The 22536-nt window shown below is 40.4% G+C and overlaps 1 protein-coding gene across 3 annotated transcripts in view; it reads right to left on the reverse strand.

The window, feature by feature from the left end:
• Nucleotides 1-5511: 5511 nt before the first annotated feature.
• Nucleotides 5512-22536, reverse strand: part of LOC148021609 (TLC ATP/ADP transporter) — a 79392-nt gene continuing 62367 nt past the window's right edge. For all 3 annotated transcript variants that reach the window (XM_087697061.1, XM_087697062.1, XM_087697063.1), the window contains 10 exons: nt 19642-19740; nt 19457-19525; nt 19276-19372; nt 19069-19165; nt 8907-9114; nt 8201-8314; nt 7236-7367; nt 6623-6703; nt 6107-6223; nt 5512-5992 (listed from right to left, as the gene is read on the reverse strand). In XM_087697061.1, coding sequence (XP_087553187.1) covers nt 5903-5992; nt 6107-6223; nt 6623-6703; nt 7236-7367; nt 8201-8314; nt 8907-9114; nt 19069-19165; nt 19276-19372; nt 19457-19525; nt 19642-19740 — 1104 coding nt within the window. In that variant the 3' untranslated portion in view covers nt 5512-5902. The remainder of the gene's footprint in view (nt 5993-6106; nt 6224-6622; nt 6704-7235; nt 7368-8200; nt 8315-8906; nt 9115-19068; nt 19166-19275; nt 19373-19456; nt 19526-19641; nt 19741-22536) is intronic.

A 22536-nucleotide genomic window follows, 5' to 3' on the forward strand; every position in this document is an offset into this window, starting at 1 on the left:
CTCTCAAATAATCTGCTAGTGCTTGTGCGCATACAACCATCATGCTAAAGTGTATATTCAAAATATAATAATTTTATGCCAATCAAGCACCCAATAAATAAATATCCTTTTTACACCTTCAGTGCTCTATGAAAAATAACATCTTTATCTAATAATCTACTGCACCAACCAAAATCACATTAGTCCTTGCCATTTAACTACCAAGCATGAGCAATCAAATGTCACACGCAAACCATCGCATAACAAGCTACAATCATGCAACAATTAAACAAAGTTAAAAATCCACAAAAGTAAATTCTTTTTGTTATTTCTATAACACTTCAACTTTGGCAATTTCATCTAGTTGTGCTTTGAGTTATGTTGGTACAAGTTCAACCATGATTCATAGTTTGCTTCCCTTGAAATGTTTTGATCGCTTTAAGTCTTCATCTTCCATGTTTCCAAACTATAAAGTTGCTTGATTCTTTTCTTACTCGATTTGCCATGGTGCAATCCACTTGAACTTCTTTTTTTCCAATATTGGCCCTAGTTTTGGTCTCTACACTATATGACTTTAAGCATTATTAGCACTCTTCATTGGCTAGTTTCTTATGTGTTTCTTCATGTCATCCCTCAAGGAGGCCTTCTACACATGTATGTAGCGCAATCTTTCTTTTTGCAATAGAGTCTTATTACCTACTAAAAGACTATATTTGTCATGCATTTTTTATTTGTCTTTTTCATTGTCTCGATTTTCTTTTGTACTTGTTGATTTGCATCCCTTCTTATTTCAACTTCCCTTTGTACTTGTTGATCTACATCCCTTCTTATTTCAACTTCCTATGGTACTTTGGTCATCATTTCCCTAACTTCATTTTCAATCCTTTTTACTGGTTGCCACTTTTGGTGCTAGTATTTCCTCTAATTCCACCAAGCATGTAAGCACTTAGGCAACTAAGTGTTTTGGAACCATGTTCTTTGCTTTCCAGTTGCAAACTTACTTATGCAAATATTCCACCCATAAGCTCAACTTTATATTTGGCTTGGGAAATGACACCAAGACCATTGAGAAAGTCTTTGGGTTCATTTCTTTGCTAGGGCAAGACCTTAAGGCCTAGCCCTCACCCCTAAGTGTTGTCCTCTCACCCTCGAGTTAGGTTAAAAACCAATTGGCCCGTACATGTGAACAAGATTTTATGTAACAAAAGGGAGAATATCTAGATGGATAAAAAAGAAAAAAAGAAACAGATAAGTGTGTCAGAAGACAGATTCAACTATCCTATTAAGCAATTTGCGAACTTGTTAACAAGAGAGGGTCAAATAACCTACAGTGACTAAAAGGGCTACGAGTAGCTTGTAAAAATAGTGTGACAAGATGATATGCACTCATACCATATCATAGAGATGGTAGGGTTTGCAGGAAGAAACACAGAGTGTATGACAAACACTGAGAGAAGAAGAAACTCAGAGAAAACACAAAAGAAGAAAAATATGAATGATGAATCATTGAATCATGTTGAATGAATCAAGCTGATACAATGGAGCAACGCTATGAGATGATTGCCTTATGCTAGTTGATCAACCGACAATACTTGAAGGGAATCCGCGTAGTGAAGGGAGTGAAACATAGTCCTCCAAAATGCATTCCTCAAGAGTTACCAGAGATGAAGGATATGTTGAAATCTCTCCAAGATTATGGTTGTTATCAAGGCAACTACTGGGAAGCTAGCTAGAGAAGAAAACACAAGAATATCTTATGAAGATCTCTCTGTGTAAGTGCCTATAGACATGTGACTATTGGGTAGCCCTTCAAGAGTGAAAAAAATACAAAAACGTAGGTATTTGATGTAGGGTTGATAAAGAGGGTGTAATCTACTCAAAATTGTTGCAAACACAAGCTTGACGATGGCACCACGTGCAAATGAATGACATCAAATGGTGTAGGCCGCAAACGTCAGGTGGAGATGGATGCAAATGAACAGTAGTGGACAAAATAGAGAAAGGAGAGAAGAATATGAAAGAGAGTGACAAATTGCCAAAAGGAATGAATGTGTGGAATGATGAATAAGGGAAGTTAGTGCCATATTTATAGGCATAGATTGTCTCGAGTGGCACCCCAAAGCAGCACCCATTGAAGTCTCTCGACAAATGGTGCCCTAACACACACTAATGTACAAATAGAGCCTTTTTGGGGCTCTAAATGGAAACCAAAATAGAAATAAATGAAGAGAAAATATACATAATAACTTGGTTTGTCAATGCCCCTTCTCAAGCCCAAAAAGAAGTGAAAAAGAGGAGTGTGAGAGAAGAGGATCAACCATGAAATCCCAATATTCCACCTATAAGGTGATCTGTAGTGAAGGATAGTAGACATGATGAGCTAATAGTACTCAGAACTCGACCTCATGAGAGAAGCCACAAGCACCATTACTCCATGCTTGCACGTATGCGAAGGCCTAGCCACCAGAACATCCAAAGCCCCAAACTAGGAAGGACATGCAGATCCTACGTATGAATGGAAATCAATGAAAAGGGGAATGAAAGGGTAAGACTACATGGAGATATCAAACACTCCAAGGAGGTAAAGGGTGTGTGAAGAACCACAAGATTAGTAGGAACCCCCTTTGAAGCTGAAAGAATGGAATCCCCTACTCAAGAGAAGATAAGCCCCCTCTAAATCCCCCTTTGTGTGAGATAAGAAATCAAGAAACTCATGGATCACAACCTCCAAAGAGTCTAATCATGAAGGAAGTCCCATTGACAGTGTCGAAGAAGACATATGGGGCTCTAAGGAAACATAAGCTAGGCAGCTCCTAAAGATGGTCTCTTGAACCTGAGTAGTGGAGAAAGGGGTATCACACAAAATCTCCTCAATGCCTATATTGGAGTTGGTATCCTTGAAGCAATATAAGGGAGGTGAGGTAATAGTAGCTCCTAGGAGCCACATGTAGACAATAGCCTTAGTCTCTCAGTGGAGCGAACTATGGAGTTGAAGGAGAGAAAGAAGTCGAATAGCCACTCTCTTGAAGGAACGGACTGACGAGACAATACTCAAACAACCATTATCTCTTAGTGGAGCAAACAACAAATTGGTGGTGGCAAAGAAGCCACTGCACCTGAAAATGGGTGGAGAAAACCTCCATAGCATATTGTGGCGATCTTCAAGAGGTTGTGGTGCCTACTAATGAGATCTTAGATCCTCCTTTGACTCGTAAGGACTTAGTATGCACTAGATACATCTTATTGCCTTGAGTATAAAAATCTGATAACCGATGCAGAAAGATATTGGTGGCCCAAAAAGACGAGGTTGCAAAATGAGTACCTACGAAAATATGTGTATGCTCCAGTGGGATAGGGAGCAAAGGTTGGTGTAAAAAATCTTCAGTGATATGATCATTCTTGCCACATGAAGTGCACCTAGCGATCGATTTTCCTATCTATGGAGAGGCTATAATACCAATATGGCAAACCTATAGAGGGAGGATGGGCGGGAGAATAAAGTAAGATTATCTTCCAATGATGCAACCAAGTATAGGGAGAACAGGTGAAGGCAAAACCCCACAATATATCTTTGCCTTCTCCAATCAAGAGAATCTTTAGCTCTTTAAGTACCTTCTCTCTAATACCATGTCAAAATAGTGTGAGGGAACAGTATACACTCGTACAATAAAAGAGAGAATAGAATTTGCACGGAGAAATATAGTGTATAACAAACACTATGAGAAGAAACTCAAAGAAAGCACAAAAGAAGAAAAAGATGGAAAATGGATTATTGAATCATGTTGAATGAATCAAGCTAATGCAATGGAGCAATGTTATGAGATGATTGCATTGTCATGGTTGATTAGGTGGCAACATCTAAAGAGAATCAACATAGTAAAGAGAACAAAACACAATCCTCTAACAATAAGATATCCAAGGTAATGCTAAATGGTGAAGGAAAGGACAACCAATCATAGAGGGAGTGAAATATAGTCCTCAAGAGTTGTTAGAGACGAAGGATATGCTAAAATCTCTCCATGATGATGGATGCTACTAGGGCAACGAGCTCAATAAAAATTTGCAAAAATATCTAATGAAGGTTTCTCCATGTAAGTATATGCAAATATACAATTGCTACGCAACCCTTCAAGAGTAAGAAAAACACAAAAATTCAAGTATCTAATGTAAACTTACATAAGGCCCAAAACTACTGCAAACATTAGCTTGATGATGACACCAAGAAAGGACTAACAGCAAATGGTGTAGGCTACAATATGCCAGGTGGAGATAGATGCAAAAGCCATGAACCATAATGTTCTCGTGAGGTGTGAATGATAGTGGAGAGGATGATAAAAAAAAGAAAAAAATATGAAAGAGTGACAAAGTATCAAAAGGAATGAATATAAATGAGAGAAATTAGTGTCATATATATAGGCACAAATTGTCTGGAGTGCCACCCACTGAAGTCTTTTGGAGTAATACCTCGACACTAAGTCCAAATAGAGCCTTTTTGAAACTATAGATGGGAACCAAAATAAGAATGAATGAAGAAATGTACTAAATGACTTGGTTTCTCAACATGGAGAGAGAGAGAGAGAGAGAGAGAGAGACACACACACACACACACACACACACACACACAGAGAGAGTGTGTGTGTGTGTGTGTGTGTGTGAAGACAACTAAAGAAACTCTGATTGTAACGAGAGAAAAATGAACTTGTGGAGAGAGAGAGAGAGAGAGAGAGAGAGAGAGAGAGAGAGAGAGAGAGCTACATTACTCTCACAAAATCCTCGCTCCCCACACACATAGAGTATGTGTGTGTATATGAACAATGAAAACATTTTGTGTGAGAAAAAGATGATAGTGTATATTGATCACATTAGAGGCTTAATGTTGTGGCAAGTGGCTTTTATGATATTGGTAAGAGTTGTTTGCAATGTGACTACTCCAACATGACTTCGATCACCACTTGTGCATGATGGTGTAAATTATTGTCATTGTTCAAGAGCTTCTTGGCAACAGTTGTCTACAATGTGACTACTCCAACGTGACTTCAATCACCACTGTGCATTATGGTGCAAAATGTCAATTATTGTCATTGTTCAAGAGCTTCTTGGCAAGAGTTGTCTGCAATGTGACTACTCCAACGTGACTTCGATCACCACTGTGCATTATGGTGCAAAATGTCAATTATTGTCATTGTTCAAGAGCTTCTTGGCAAGAGTTGTCTGCAATGACTGCTCCAATATGACTTCGACCACCACTTGGGCATAATGCTGCAAATTTTTGTAATTGTTCAAGAGCTTCAAGAATATTTCTTTTTCATGGTTTCACAAATGTAGAGATTTTTTTGGGTTTTGTTTCTCTCATAGATGTTCTTGTCTATATGATTGTTCTTTTATTTCAGCAACATCTATGAGAGAGAGAGAGAGAGAGAGAGAGAGAGAGAGAGGAATTTAAATTTGAAATTTAGTGGGCTTGGCATATGCTATAAGTATGAGAGGCTCTTTGAAAGTTTGGAAACTCCCTTTGGCACAACCAATACTATATATAAAATAGATATAGATATATATATATAAATGGATAGATGCAAAGAGCTCCCATACATCTTTGTTCTTGAAATGACCAAGAGCTTGTGGCCAAAATTTTGGTGGGCATTCTACTGTCGACTAGGCCTGCACTGACTGGAGCATCTTGTGAAGCAAATGTAAGCAAAATTCGGCTCTCAAGCTCAACCTATATCCAAAGTTTTTTATTTCTTTGTAATGTGTTTTTGTTTTTAGTAGGGTGCATAGGCAGAAAGAGGAGGCCATCCTTGCCCTTGCTGCCTTAGCAGCTCGCCCTTTTCACCATTGGTGACCTATATCCAAAGTTGTTTTGGTTAATTTCGAAGTCTTTGGTACATATACTATGTGCATGCTTTGTTCAGTAGCGAGTCAGTCAATAATTTGAAACATCCGGGACAGATTTTGCCAGTGCTTGCTGTCGATGAGCTAAAGTAAGCGCTGTCAGTAACCACCCAAAACAGACCTGAAACAGCAGAAGAAATTGTATGAATCAATCAATTTATGCAAAATATAGTCTTAACATAAATGATCAATAAATTCAAGCCACACAAGACGATCGAAATGATTAAATCATAACTGGTAGAGCACATATTGCGACACTCGATGGTTCTAGCAGAAGCAGACTTCCAATGACTTCATAAATTCCTGCAGCCGCAGCATCCCCTAGCCTCTGAACGAATGTGTCGATGAAAACCTACAAGAAATCCGTCACTCGATAATCAGCCAGCAAACTACCAAAAATACCGGAGTGATATGAACAAAATTGGTGCATTGCTTATCAGATAATGTGTACCCACAATAGATGATGGCCTGCATTAACCATGTAGCAGGTAAGTGACATTAGAACACTCTAAATGCTATAGGATATACTGTAAAAGTCTGTATTGACAAAATCTTACTCTTACGTCTCTTTTCACGGTGTGTCCAAAAAAAAAAAAACTCAAGAATCAGCCAGTAAACTATTGAAGACACCTTATCGATAATCAGATGATGGCCTGCCTCAACCATGTAAATATCCATCTATTACGAGCATTTAACAGCAGAGTAAGCTAAATGCTGTACTGAAACATTTTCAAAGTCTGTACTGACAAACCTTAGCTTTATATTTCTCTTCACGGCTTGTGACAGTGAAAAGCACTTCCCTTCCAGGCTTCGTTACAACATACGTCATGACCTGCATAAGACAGTGAAAGATCACAGGTTAAACCCTAAAAAATGAACCCTCACATTAAAAAGAGGTGTCAGGAGTGACAAGAATTGTATTCGAGCAGTCACATGCTGGAATATGAAAAGTAGGAAATTGGGTTCACGTAAGGGATCCTCAACAAATGGATACTCATGTATTTTGCTTGTGTTCTATTTAACGATCACCAAAAACGTATGCCCTTCGAGCAGTTAGCATAAGTAGACTGTTTTGTCCGTCGTTGATGTCAGACGATTTGCATCCCAAAGCATGCATCATGCAATGGCCCCAAGTCCCAGGGAAAAAGCATGTGCCCATAAGGAGAATAATCCAATTATATTACCTTCCTACATATGAGTCTAGATTAAACATAGAAGATGGCACTTACATAGCATTGTTCGGCTTTTTAGAATGCTGCAGCACAGGCAACAGATATTGAAACTTTAACTAGAAACAACAGTACGTTTTACAAGAAACAATTAAAATTTTTGAGAGCTCGTTGACACCATATGGATACGCTGACCTTGCGAGATGCTTCAGAGATCGCAATCACCAATGGTGTAGGCCAAAGGGAAATAGTTGCCATGCTGATGATGGCCATGATTGGTGATGCACAAAGAGCAATTGTGATTCCACCAAACGTCAACAAGCGCCCCTATACGTTATTACGAATCTCTCTCTCTCTCTCTCTCTCTCTCTCTCTCTCTCTCTCTCTCTCCGAAAAACACAAAAAATAAAAGAATAAACAGATGTTCAAAAGGCCATCTAGCCAGAATGGAAAAGCCATATTCGCACAAACCCCAAAAAAGTCACAATTCTACTAATAGGAAAAAGTAACTTGTTGAAACTCTTGGGCCTTGAACACTAAGAAAATCATGCACGAAAATGATCGAAGTTGTGCAAATAATCTCTAATCGTGGAGCAGCCGCATCACACAGGACAACCCCTACCAATATCATAAAATAAGCCTCTAATGCAACCAATACGACCATGAACTCCATAGGTAGAGTCCAAGATCATCCATGTTCAGTGCATGGGTGATGTCTCAATACGATCAGGATATGGAGCCCTACCCTACTGAAGAGACAGTGCTTTCAGGCTGAACCCCACATTAAGAGATGTAGTTGGCACCATTGACACACCAGCTGTATGTGCAGCTGGTTTTTAGGGACTACAGCTACTATGCATGTGGTACTAGAGGATTGAGAGACCACAGATCACTATACTATAGCAAGTAAATCTACTCAACTTACGCTCATTTTTAAATATCCTTCCCTCCACAGTTTTTAGCACAAACCTTACTGATTACGAAGTTGCCAAGTAGAGAGAGAGAGAGGCCTGAAATTTAAAAAGGCAAGCAGAGAAAATACATAGAAGTTTCATATCCTTCTCTCCGCAATTTCTAGCACATAACAAGTTGTCAAATGGACAGACACCTAGACTTCAGAAAAAAGGCAACCAGAGCAAGTACATAGAAATTTCATATACCGTGATAGTGAGCTGGCCTAGAAGGATAAAAACTGCAGTGAAGCTGTTGATTTTTGCAAGGAGCCTCCGTCTACCTAAAGAATCATGCACAACTCCTGCCACCACATTTGCTCTCTGAAATATAAAAGATGTCAAGTTTGACAAGTTGACAAATATATACTGCTAGCTTTGCTTCCTCGTTCTCATGCAGACCCATGCCTGCACATGCATACAATACAATGGTATCCCCACCCAAACACAAAACAAACAGCAGATTGTGGAAATTTTTATTTGATTTATTTGGTGATATTAACAGAAGCATCTATGGCATGGAAGAAACAAAAAGTAATGAATAGTGTGCATGTCACAAGTACTTCATTTAGTTATGGATGGTGCCACTGCTTAATAGCACTGCATTCAACAGTTGCAGATACTGATGGCATGGAAGAAACAAAAAGTAATGAACAGTGTGCATATGACAAGTATTTCATTTTATTATGTCACAGATATGGGAGGTGCCGCTGCTTAATTGCACTGCATTCAACAGTCACAGATACAACGCAATTATCAGTTCTTTTGAATGGTTGTTTACAGTCTAGAAAGGATGAGAAAACTGAAAAGCTAAGACTATAGGGAAAGAAACACACAAAGATGTGCATCAGCTCCATAATTTTACTGTTTACAGACAAAGAGAATTGCACACAACAATCAGTCAAAATAAACTTGCCTGGAAGTAGAAGAACGAAGACACCACAGCTGTAAGCCACAAGAGGCAGCAGATATGAAGAAGGTAACTGGAAGCTAGGATAAGATGTAAACCTTCAAGCAATGCTGAGATTTTGCTGCATACAGTTCTTTGAGAATATGATTCACTCTGAACCACTTCACTAATCTTCTGAGAATCACTCTCTGATGTGCACATATCATCAGAATTCCTGCGGCCAAGCACAAAACCAATGACCAACAAGGTGACAAAATACAAGTTCAGAGACGGAAAGAGCAACCTAATAACAGGAATCTGAAAATACAAAATCAATAGAAAGACTTAAAAAACGGGTAAGACTGATAGTACAGCCCTTCTTTCTGTACAAATTCCATCGGCATAATTTGTCAACATCAATGAGCACTGGAAGCTTCGACTTCAAGTAAAGAACCCTTCAGTAGAAATCAAGTTTGTATGTTGCGTCAGCTTGTCTAAGAACAGTGCTACACATAGCCCATAGGTAATGCACACCAAGGCTTGTGTAACATAAAGACTTGACGCCAGTGCACCACTTTGACTTGCAACTATTTTTCAGAGACATCCAGCTTAACGATCATGATTCAAGAGCGGTTCACATCTTTCTATGTTCCACTCTGATGTACTTCATTTTTGGTAAAATTCACAGATCTGTCATGAGGGCCTTGATTAAGGTTTACAATGCAAAAACCGAAAAAACAAATACCCTTGATGCTGATCAACGTCCTCCAATCCATCACAATCATAAAGGGTTGCCTTGGGGATTGAAAATAAGTGTACTTGTTCAATCCATGTGGAATGGAAGATGTCACAATATACCTGTTCAATCCATGTGGAATGGAAGATGACTCAATTTCAATCAGTGCAAGAAGTCCATAGAGCAAAATTGCATGTCCAAGATGATAAGTTGTGCATAGACATCCAGTCCCAGACTACATTGTCCTAAGGGCCAGAAATTTTTAGACTTATCTCATGGAACCTAGCAGACAAAAGAGCTGATACTACCATTTCAGAAAGATAGAAGCATAGTTTTTGGAACTAGCAAGAACTAGGAGTTCGAAAAAATGGCAGCCATAGCCTGTGCAATAAGGGAAATTTAAAACGATAGCCTTTAACTAAGGCTATATAAGCTTTAGTTAAGGCTTAACAACACCGCGGATACCCTGCACATTTTCATATATGCTGAGAGAGAGAGAGAGAGAGAGAGAGAGAGAGAGAGTATCAATGCATCATGATTAGTATGGTCTCGTTTTTTCTGCCCTTACTTCCTTGGACTAAGAAATCTCTTTTGGAACTAGTTCAGCCTATCTGCTTCATGTTGTGGAAAAAGAAAGGTAATCGTTTGGGCCAGGTGTCGATTTCTTGGCAGCATGTCATTACTCCTAAAAGGATGGGCGGAGCAGCTTTATTGGATGTTAATTTCCATATGGTTGCTTTGAGATTGGCACTTTTGTAGGCTTTATGTGTGCAGAGTCATCCTTGGATAAATATTGCAAAATTTTTCATTGAAAAGACTGGTATCTCACATGGTCGCACAGTTATTCAAGTTTCTTGGTGGCATGTGCTAAATTCCATGAGGCCTATTAAGGTCTCCCAATCTTTTCTCCTTTCTCATTCGATTGCACCTTGGCAAGAGATTTTGCATTTCGCAGTTGGCACCCTCTTGATTTTTGTGAGGAGAATTCGCTACAAGGAGAAGTGCTAGCTACCTCCAGGTTGTTGGACTAGCCTTATAAAGACTTGCAACGAGATAATTTTAATCAAATGGCTCGCCTGGGGTTACAAACATTCCATGATGGTGTCATTCCTAGGCAGCCCTGTCTTTATTCTTTCCGACGCATTTGTCAGTACTTTCAGGTGCCTCGTGGCTATCATGGCATTTGGTTGTCCTTACAGGAGCAGCTTCTGAGATACTCTCCATTGCTTGCTTTACAGCCCTCGTCTCCTTGGCGGGATGGGATGTTTGTGCTACCTGACGATTTCGAGAACATGTCAGCTAATCAAATCTATCATTAGTTTGCCGAGGTCAAGAGATGGGTCACTGGAAAGGCCAATAAAATATGGTATATTCAAGACAACAAAAAGAAGTATCAAGAAAGATTTCTCCAACTCTAGAAGTCTAAGATTCCTTATCAAGGTAAAGTTTTCATATGGAGGTTGCTTATTGGGGGTCTTCCAACTGGGGATGTGTTTCGTGCTCGCAAGATCTCTCGTGGTGGGCATGTATTTTGCACTACATGCGATGAGACATTGTTTCATCTCTTCGTCTCTTGCCTTATTGCTCGACAATTTTGGAATTTTGTTTCCTGGGTGTGGTCCTCGTTGACTTAGCAACGAATATCAGCTCATTCGTGGATTATGGGAAGGATGTCTTCTATGTCCGCCTTGCAATTAGATCATTCCTACCTTTTTCATTTCCTTCGTTGGATAGCTCTATGGCATATTTGGAGTACTTGGAATGCCTTCATTTTTTATTTTGCCTCAGGTATCCATGGTCATGTGGCCTGTGTTCGTAGTTTATTGTTATGGAAAATCTCCTCTATGGTTTCAGCTGACCTGGTTCTTCCTAACATTGCTACTCCTTGGCCAGATATTGTTTGCTCCAATCTAGCTGTCCTTTTTGTGTGATATTTGTGTGTTATGGTCTTTGAGGCCTTTCGGCTTGATTTGTATTTGTTCTGTTTTTCTTAGCTGACCTAATGGTCTGATGTAAATATTGCCTTTTAATTCAATTATCTTCATGAAAAAAAAAAGAGAAAGAGTATATTAACATCTCTAAAAGGCCAATGTGGCCTATGAGACCAAAGCAATACTTATAATGATGGTGTGTTTCTTATCTAGAACGAAAAAAGATGAAAAGCATGCCTATAAGACTCAAAGGTGAAATAGTGTCCTATAAAAAGAAAACATGTCGATGATCTAAAAGTAAAAGTAGAAAAAGCAGACTCTCCATCAATGAGATGTTTATCCTCTAGGAAGATGTATCTCGCATGGCTGAGGCATCTCGGCATCTGTCTCTTGTGGGGCTCAATGATGGCTCTAATTTGTCTGTGGTGTGGATGTCTAGGCCTTCGTCTAGGTGGACGTGGGATCCTAGACCGGTTGAGCGCCACTACTCTATCCAAAGGGACACCTACAAAAGATAGGCCTAATGATGATGGACTCCTGTAGGCTCTGTCACAGCAATGGTGGTATGTCCCATACTCAATCGTGTAGCAATGAAAAAGTCAGTGGCTGCTCCTTGTCTATGTGAGCCAAGCTGTGGGGGCCTCCTACTCCATAGAATAGCTGCTCTGCGCCTCTATAGCTCCAAGAAAAAGAAACTCAAGCATCTCTGATCCTCAAACTGCATTATTCGTCTCAAGGGTCCCAAACCCTCTCAAAACAGACAGTGGTATCTGTCTCATATATCATAATATACCGTGCATCGGCAGATGTAGTGTTCCTCTGCCTCTGGCTCTTTGTCACATAGTGGGCATATGTGTTCCTCTCTCTATATGCCCTCCCATCTGCCTGTTTCAATCCTTAGGTGGTGGGATGAGGTGCGGATTTGAGCAATAATTGTGCACCATCCATGAGGCAGTTGTGTATCCATGTACCTAGGTCGAGTGAGGATACCATCCTCAGATACCTAAAGGAAGTGGATCTAGTAGTGTGCCATCCTCGTGCCATGGGGGGAAGGGGGTCGGATCCAAGTTTTCTCCGTATCTAACCTCAGTATGTCTACACTAATCACATGGTTCAGCTCTGATCGCCTTAGATCAAGTGTAGGGCAATCCAAGCTATAGTCAAAGAGGGGTAGTCTATCAATCTACATCCCATGTAAACTCATCCATGGACTCATCTGAGCATACCAACAATGTTTGTTACCATCTGTTGCTAGCTGTCTAGAAGAGGCTAGGGCTGGCCGTGGGTATCTATCTTGGGGAAGCTCCCATAGTCTACGTATGAAAGTCACTGCCTAGACCAAGGCCTCAACCACCATGGATGATACTCCTAGCTCAGCTTTGATAATCTCATGTGGGGTCGTGCTCTTCACTCGTATCATACGTGAGATCATCATGACCAATGGTCTTTCCATATGCTCCCACCCGTCATAGTATTCCTTCTTTGATCCATCCTGGTCTCCCAAAGGCTATCTCTTCATGTGGAAGAGACTCGGACCCCAAATAGCTGTCCCATATAGGAGTGTGCGTGTAACCAAAGTGTCAAAAAGCCATAGTTTGGTGCACAGTTCATGAAACTGTATGTGAGCACATTGCCTCTCCAATGCACCTAAGGCTGCATATGCTTTTGCCAAATGAGCCTCTGATGTCTCTCTCCAAGAGAATTGTGGTCCCTTCAATGTGACCCCCAAATAAACATACTACTTTACCATCTCCACAGGCTCTCCATCAAAAGTAAACCAATGCTAAATTCTCATCCAGGCAGCTGAAGTGTTAAATACCATTACTTTAGTTTTCCCAAGGTTCACCTTAAGGTCTCTATCTCTACAAAAAGTTGATAATGCATCCAAGTGTCTATTTAGTCCCTTAGGTGAGTCAGATATAAGTATAATATAGTCTACATAAAGCAATAATGGTATCAACACTCTAGCTAGGCTGGTTCCGACCCCACCAATTCTGTCCACATATTCTGAAATTTCATCTATGTACAGCACAAATAGTGTTGGTGAAAGTGGGAAGCCTTTGTTTCACCCCAATGGTGCTATTGATTGTATCTAAGATGCCCTCAAGTGTCTGTACTCTGTCTGTCATATAAGTCATAGATATTCCATTGTATCTCTACTGGCACATCAATGTCTTGCATTCTTCTCATGAGTCTAGCACATGGCACTGTGTCAAAGGCCTTGTGAAAATCCACAAAACAGCAGTAGATCTTTTTCTTAAATGCCTTGCATTCTTCAATGATTGCCCTCAATGTCAAGATATGGTCTAGAGTTGTATATTCCCTCTTGAAGCCAGCCTAGCCTTTTGATCTCACGCCATGCATCTTGGCTCATTCACTCAATGCTTGTTCCACAATAGAGCCATATATTTTGGCCAACATGTGACCAATCATGATCGTTCGATAGTTACTAAGTAGGACAGGTTCTTCACTCTTAAAGAGTGGCACAATAGTATGGTCTGACCAACTGGTTGGAAACCCCTCACAGACTGCCTTATTAAAGATGTGAGCCAATGCTAGTGTCAAGATATCACAAGCATGCGTGAAGTGTTCTGCTACTAAATCATCATGATCTTGGGCTTTCCCATTTTTTAGTTTCCATATGGCATTCCTCACTTTTTTTTCTATGAAAAATCTGCAATTGCTAGGCTTGGGGTTGAGGGAAGAGGCATAGGTGTGCAAGCATATTCATGCCAATCATCCGGTCTAGGAATACATTTTTGTTTCTAGTTTGCTTAGGTATTCCCGCTTCTTTTTGCGTACCAATCGTTTGAAGAGTGCCTAAGCATGCTTGTGTCTACATGTGCCAAGTGCCACCTCTCGCTGAAAACGTGCTCATGTCTCTCTGCACTCATCATCATACCAACCATTTTGTGGGGTATTACCTCGTGGAGGCTTATCTGATGGTGTAGTGTGTGGGAAAGCATAGGATGCTGATGTATGTATTATCTCGGCAAGTTGTCATGTAAACTCATCCAAAGAAGCTTGTGTATCTAGCTCCCTCAATGCATCTCGCACAACAGTGTTGTATATGTGTGAGGTCACTTCCACAAAACCATACCGTGGTAATTTTGGTATGTGTGACTGTGCCTCATATGCCCATATTGCATTGTGAAAGCTAGAATAGCATGGTCTACTACTAATCCAATTGGTCTGTCTGAGATTTCAAAGCTTTTTATGTCAGGTAGCAAGTTGGGTGATCCAATCAAGTAGTCCACTGTGCTCGACCCTTTCTTGTTATTCCAGCATGAGAAACCATTAGATCCTGGCCATTGTGGAAGCCCATTAAGAATGACCAAACCATGTGCACTTCCCAATGCCAGTAGCTATGTTCCATATTTTGTTCTCTCTCTATCTTGGGCTGATCTGCTGACTAATCCCACTTAATCTAGTGCAATATCTCTAAACATCTTATTGCTAGTGTCAAAGAAAGCTGATAAGTTGCTTCCTGATGCGCGTCATTAAAGTCTCTTGCTATTAAAACATCCCCAATGCTCATAAATCTCATTATGTCCTCATATAGTGGTGTATACGGGGATGCCTCTTTAGGGACAAACTCAAAGTATGAAGGGCGAAAGTAGCATATAGCAATGTATTTGTCCCGAGTTCTATTTATGCGTAACCTAATCCACATGTATCTTGCCTCTGCATCTCTATGTACCACTTGGATTGTATCTTGGAGCTCTTCTCTAAATAGAATTGCCATACCTCCTAATCCCCTCATCCCTCCAAGCCTCCTATATTGAGGGCGATATGTACTTTCCCATCTATTCTTAAGGGAGCCATTGCAATTTCATAATGTGAACTGCAAGGTCTTATAGACTGCACACCGTCATGCTGTCCTTTTCTTTGTGATGATGACTCTTCCATCTCTGTAGACATCATTTACCTACTTTCCGTGCCTCTAGAACACATGGCATATTTTCCCTCCAGTGGACTATCTAGGCTGGGACAAGGTCCTCATCTAGGTAGATATTTTCTCCTTTGAGAGCGATTCTCTTAGAGAGGAAGGCTCTCTTCCTTTCCAAGTCTCCAAACTTCAAGATGAGAACTTTTGTTTTTGTCATCATTCTAGACTCATTAGACCCCAATGATAGGTATGTCTGCAGCCCCAATTTTAGTCGCAAGAGTTGTAGCATCTTCAATTGGGGAGCTTTTCTCATCTAGTCCAACCACTCTTACATGAAGTGCGCGTGCCTGTCTTTTTGTCTCTTCTTCCAAGGTAGCATTCATAACTTCCATTTTGCTACCATGCATTCCTTTTTTTTTTTTTGCCACATCTATCCATTCTGCACTTTCTTTGACAACATTCTCCATTTTCTTTAAGGTTCCTTCCACCACACTTGCATAGGTGTGCATATCCTTTTTTAAAACATCCATTTCTTTTTGCAGCTCCGGTGTGATTTGTGATGCCTATTGTGCATCCAATTTCTTTTTTCATTCCTCTAGTTCTTCTTTTAAGTTAGAGATCATTGAGTCTTTCTCTACCATGTGTGCACCCAATGTTTGTTGCATCTCTTTTTTTAGTTCCTCCATCATTTCAGCTCGAACCCGCTCTTGTATATCACTTTCTATTTCCTTCCTCATGATACGCATTTCAGCACGAAGTATGATCAACATCTCCTCATATAGTGTTTCATTGATTTTGCAGGATGTCTTCCCATATCTACTTGACCCTGGAGAGACATTCCAATCTCAGGTTTTACACCCATAGGTTTTGTATCTCGGGTTCTTTGGCGGTAAATGAAACATTGTTTCCATGGTTAGTTTTGTGATTCCTTCATTGTCAATTTATTCCGCCATGATTACAGCATATGCATAAACTGTTTACAGTCTGACTAGAGCAGTAAACCAGTGACATGAACTTTCACTATAGCATAAACTGTTGGTGTATCATAAACTGTCAATGTGACTGCACCATAAAATGTGACTGTAGCATAAGACTGTCAGTGTAGCATAAGATTGTCAATCTCACCTAAACTTTCACTGTAGCATAAAATGTTAATGTGTCTGGAATATGAAATGTGGCTGTAGCATAAACTGTCACTGTGACATAAGCAATCACTGCAACATTCAGAGTATCATGGCAGTATTCTTGCCTTTCACACTGCAGACATTGCCGTCAGTCACTGCAGGTACATCCCATCAGACACATACTGTCCCATCAATCACTGGAGACAAAAACCGTCAGTCACTGCAGGTACATCCCATCAGACACATACTGTCCCATCAGTCACTGCAGACATTGCCGTCAGTCACTGCAGGTACATCCCATCAGACACCTACTGTCCCATCAGTCACTGGAGACAAAAATGTGAGGTCCTAGGAGGAGGAGAAAAAGGGAAGAAGAGGAGGAGATAAACAAAGAAGAAAGGGAAGGCTAGAGAAAAGAAGAAGAGAAGAAGAAGAGAGGGAGGTAGAAGGGGGGAAAGTAGGAGAAGAGGAGAGAAAAAAGAAGAAGAGCAAGAAAGAGAAAAAGTAGAAGGGAGAGAAGCAATAGAAGAAGAAGAGAGAAGGAGACAAAGAATATAAGAAGAAGAGAGAGGAGAGGAAGAGGATACAAGCGGACACGAAAACAGGATAACAGAGGAAGGACGGGAGCTGTCATCACCAAATTGTCAACATTGCATGAAGGAGTCTCATTGGACAACTTTGTCCACACCCCTCCAACCTCGCACCCATTGGACAGCTCCATCTTCCTTTACAGGATAAGAGAGGAAGGACAAGAGCCGTCATCACCTGATCATCAACATCGCATGAGGGAGTCTCATTGGACAACTTTGTCCGCACCCCTCCAACCTCTAGCACCCATTGGACAACTCCATCTTCCTTTACAAGGGCTCCGTCTCATAAAGGCCCTACCTAGCCGCTCAAGACTTGTAATTGCACCCTTCAAGTTCGACGAAGTGGGGAGCCTAGCATGCAGGAGGATCTGCATCTGCCATGGCCCTGAAGAAGCAAAGCTCCGGAGCAGGAATCACAAACGCCACTAACAGAGCCGCAAGTGTAGAGTACGCACCATCACTTGTGAACCAGTCCCAGGTTCTTTCCGTAGCATTTAAGATTTTCACTCATTTCTCAGGCACTGAGAGCAAGGAAGACTCATGGCATCAGCAAGAGCTGCCCTTTTACTTAAATGTTTTGCATTGAGTAACACAATCAGACACACTTTTGTTGCAAGAACAAGAATGATTGTGCTTCTTTCATATGGTTGACAAATGGAGCAATGGAGCTAATTCAATAACTTGCAGAAAAAGTGACAGAATCAACACAGCTTTTGTTAAAACTTTTCATGGTAAACTGCATTTTACTTAAAATCAAACAGGGTACTATCATCTCATTAGGCTTGAAGTGTTCCCTGTTTTTGTTGTATCCAGCTATAAATTGGAAAGAGAAGTCCTAAGGGCAATCATCTTGCCCTCAAAAGAGTAGTATGCTCTTAATTAAACTAGTCTGCTTTGGTTGGCTTAGATGTGGGTTGTTTTCATGGACTTATTTGTGTCAATATGGTGCACAGAAGACATGGTAGTGACTGCACCCTTTCCATGTAACAGCCAATAGTTGACTGCCATGTGGCCTGCGGCAAAGCAATTTGCATGCCCTGTTAGTGATTGCAACCTTTCCAGGTAACAACTGATAGTTGACTCCCATGTGGCCTGGAACATGGCAAAGCGCATGCCAGTTGCCTTAGCAAGCATGTCCTGGCGTGAACAGACCCTTGAACTTTTTTCTAAATGCAAGTTTTTTGGCACAAGGAAAAGTTAAAAAGTTTCTTGAAATCAAATGAGGATGACAGAACTGTAGAAGCTTTTCAATAGTTGGACAACAGCTCCTTTCCTGGTTTAAGGTGTCATAATTTCAAGTCTCTGGTTGCTATTTTCTACCCCACTTATAATTGCAATGTTTTTGGATGGCACCAAGTCCCAAATCATGTCCCACAAGCATTCGTCTTTTATTATTATCTTAAAACTAATGTTTTTTGACCTGAGCCTGATGGTTGGTCAAAAGGAAAACAGATCTTGACAAAACAGAATAAATGTTTCTTGCCACTTTATAGAAGCACTTTAGCAGAAAGATATATAGCATTCTGCAAATGCCTCAAGCTCCACTTGGGGGGAACAAGAAGGATGGCCCAATATATATATATATATATATAGAGAGAGAGAGAGAGAGAGAGAGAGATCATGGGAATTAAAGCATTTATCTGGAAATTGCATCACACCAACTGTTTTAAAAACCAAATCAGCTCCATCAAATGCATTATAGACTAACATCTATTTGATTTCCAGATTGATCACTGAAGAGCAGATTTGCGTGCTTGTGTGTTTGAATGACATCCCACATGTCATCCTTCTATGAAATGGACTGAGGAAGAGGTACAGCTGTACCAATAACAATTCAGATCTTATTATAGCTTCTGTAATCTTTTTTGAATTGGTCCCATCAGAAACAACAAGCAAGAATATAAGTTTGAAATAGGAACCTGCTACTAGTGGAGCCACAAAACAGACCATTTGGCCCTATCCCCAATGCACATCTAGCTCCAAACTCCAAAAAAGCTGCAGATAGGAGGAGCAGGACTGAAATAGAACATGGTCAGCAAATTGGACTTAGAAAATTTATATTGACATGCACAAGTATGAACATCAAACAAATGAAAGCAAATTACAAAAAGTAAGAAAACTGATACATGGTCCAAACGAAGAGAAAACCACAGCAAGAATTGATCCAGCCAATTGGCCTAGCGTTGCTCCTGCACCTACAAATCCAAAGAGCCTTGATCCCGCCTGCACATGATTTCCTTGGAGTTCATTCACAGTCTCAGCATAATACAATGCTACAAGTTGACACAATCTGGGTTGATAAGTGACCTCACTGTTCATTATATCTGAAAGGCGAGCCCATAATGCTGATGTCGTGAACAGGTTCAAAAGAGCAATCTAGAAAGGACACTTAGAATTGAAAGATTAACCAGATAAGATCTATGCAAAGCGTGGACCAACTACTTTCTTTGAATTCATGTATTCCTATTTATCTCCAAAACTGAAAAACACACCCAAATGTAAAAGCAAACTCGCAGACCAACAAAAATCCAATGACTGGGTTCCCTCTTTGCTCCCAGTTTGAGCTTCTGCATCGTTGAGCTAAAATAACCCTGCACATGTCAACAAGCAGAACAATCCCTGATAAGGTTTTCATGCTAGAATGTGAGTTAGAATCTTTTTGTTAGGCAATACCATTACCCTATTCTAGATAAAGAAGATTTTTCTAATGCAGAAGCTGGCCATAATCTTTGCGCATATAGAAACCTTAGGGCTTTATGAAAGTCTACCACCCAAAGACTACATTTTGAAATGATGCATTGTCATCATAGGTATGCAAACTTTTATGGACAAAATATCACAATATAAATACCAACTATAATCAGTAGTTCAAGGGCATTGATTTGTAGACCTTTCTTTGTAATCATGCTCCTACTGTAAATGTTTCTAGTGATGTGTAAAACAGACACTGGTTTCACATCTAATGCACCTAAATAACCACCAGTTAATGTCCCCAATCCCAACTAATGGTGATACTTCCACATTTGTGTTGACACAATTACAATACCTTGAAGCAGTCCTCTTTACATAATCCATTGAAGAGAAAAGTTTTCCAAAAGTGTGAAATTAAAACTCTCACATTATTGGTCTAACGAGCATCAAGCAGGCTAGGCAACGTATTGCACATATTATGCAAGTTGGTGTGAAGATGGATTCTAATGGATTCTTGTTCATATACACAATTGCTAGCCTTATGAAATCGTAGTAGCATTGTGCAAGATTGAAGAATAAGAAAAAAAATGGAAGTAACAATTTTTAGAAATTAGAAATGATCTCCTAGGACAATAAAGGCACTAAACATCCCTCACTCACTACATGCCACCATCACACTCATTTCACAATCTTCTAAAACTGTTCCGCTTCACTCAATGTCCATTCTTATATGTTATCAAGAACAGTCCTAGGACTCTAGGAGCCCCAGTTGTAGGGCCCATTATGAGGAGTGCTGATGGGACATTGGTAGATTCCAATTTAGACACCATAATCAGATGTTTAGTGGATAGTTAGGAAATAGCTGGTGTCATCATGGGATGTAATTGTTTGAGGGTGAGCTATTGCAGAAGTGAGTGCCAAACTAAGGTTCTCTACCTCAAGTTGAAGGGCCGGGATAATCTCGAGTCATCTCAAAGGCTGACCAAGACAGGAATATCTTGTTCTGGTCAGATAATGAATCAGGGCCATGTTCCAATAGTCATCCACCCCACATGACATACACCACAGCCACCATATCGACACATGTTCTGTGGCAGATGTTGCTCATCCTCTACCATTGTTCACCCTTCTCATGCATACATCAATTTCAATTTGTATCATATTGCCCTTTGCATTTGCATAATTGTTTATTCTGCATTCACTTAACCTGCATGCATTTCTAAGAGCATTTTGCGCCTGTACAAAAGCATGTTTTCCTTGAACTACGTGCACATGAGGCCATGAAGGTATTTATCCAATCAATGGGTACTAGGGTGAGCATAGGAACTGTTGAGCTAAAAATACATTAGCTTTATTTAAATAATCCCAAAACTCAAATTACTTAATGAATTTAAACCTTTTATTAAAAAGAAACGTGATCCTAGAGAGTTTGTGTCTCACATGCAAACCCTAATTTGGGAGGCCTCAAACTTTCTATAAAAAGACAAGCTGCCCTCCCATTCAGCTTAATCTCCTTTTTGAAGTATGCAGGTGCTACAGCTTTGTTGTCCACACCTCATTCACAGAGGAGATCTCAGCCGCACAAGCTGTCCACCATTGCTGTTCATCAACCAGCACCTGTTGTCCAGCCTTCTACTACAGTTTGCTGCTGTTTCCAGCCCCAGTACGACTGCCGCTTATCAAGCGACTACTGTCCAGCCTATTTTCTACTGTCGCCAGCTGCCACGTGTGTAGGAACTGCTGCGTTTGTAGTCTGCAGCTGCCAACCAGCCTGCCACATCATCAAAAAACCTGCATTTTCACTGTTCTACTGCCGCCCCAGTCTGTTACACCATCAATCAGCCATGTTTTGCTGTTTCGGGTTCACTACTGCCTGCCATGTCATTATTGCTGGCTGCATTTCAGTTTTTGCTCCATCTCTGCCCATCTAACACTAATCCAACATCCACCACTGCTTTTGCTGCTGCCAAACCCCTTTGGATGCTGCCTTGCTGCACTTTGAGATCCTTCAGGAGTACAAAACACTCTCTACCTCATACTCTCTGTCCTGCTCCTCAAGAAACCGCAGTTCGGGGGTCAAGACTCAATATTCATTCACTACATAGTGTGTTTGCTCCATGGCCACTGTATTCTATTCAGATTCATTCAGTTTATTATTCAATGTGTTCATTGTCTTTGAGTACCCTAATCATAACAGTGTTCTATTATCAGTTTGTGCTCTATCATACAATTGTATTTGAATTTTTTGTGTTAGGGCATTTCTTTACATGGTATCAGAGCTAGGTACTCTTAAAGAAACCTAAACCTTGGTTTGAAAGCTCTTCTCGGAAGCAAAGAACTATAGTAGGAAAAATAACTTCAAACATGTCTATAGCAACTCAATCCTCTAAGGAACCCATGCCGAGAACTAAGCAAGAGTGGCATCCACTATCAGCTCCACAAGGTTCCAACACGGCCGGAGATCCTTCTAGCTACATTGGAGACATCACAGATGAGAAGCTACAACTACTCTTGGCTCACACAGCTAGGAAGATGAAAGAGCTATATCGACAAGCCTTGAAACAAAAGCTACATGAAGAAGGTATACTTGATTCTTTCTCAACACATGTAGTGCAAAAGTTTAATGATGTCACAAGGTCATCAAGACCTCCATTAGGGATGAGCCCCCCTCTTGAAGAGAGAGATTTGGAGTACGT

Source organism: Lygodium microphyllum, chromosome 17, assembly GCF_053477565.2.
Source record: "Lygodium microphyllum isolate KBCC chromosome 17, Lygodium_microphyllum_v1.1.10, whole genome shotgun sequence".
Lineage (NCBI taxonomy): Eukaryota > Viridiplantae > Streptophyta > Polypodiopsida > Schizaeales > Lygodiaceae > Lygodium > Lygodium microphyllum.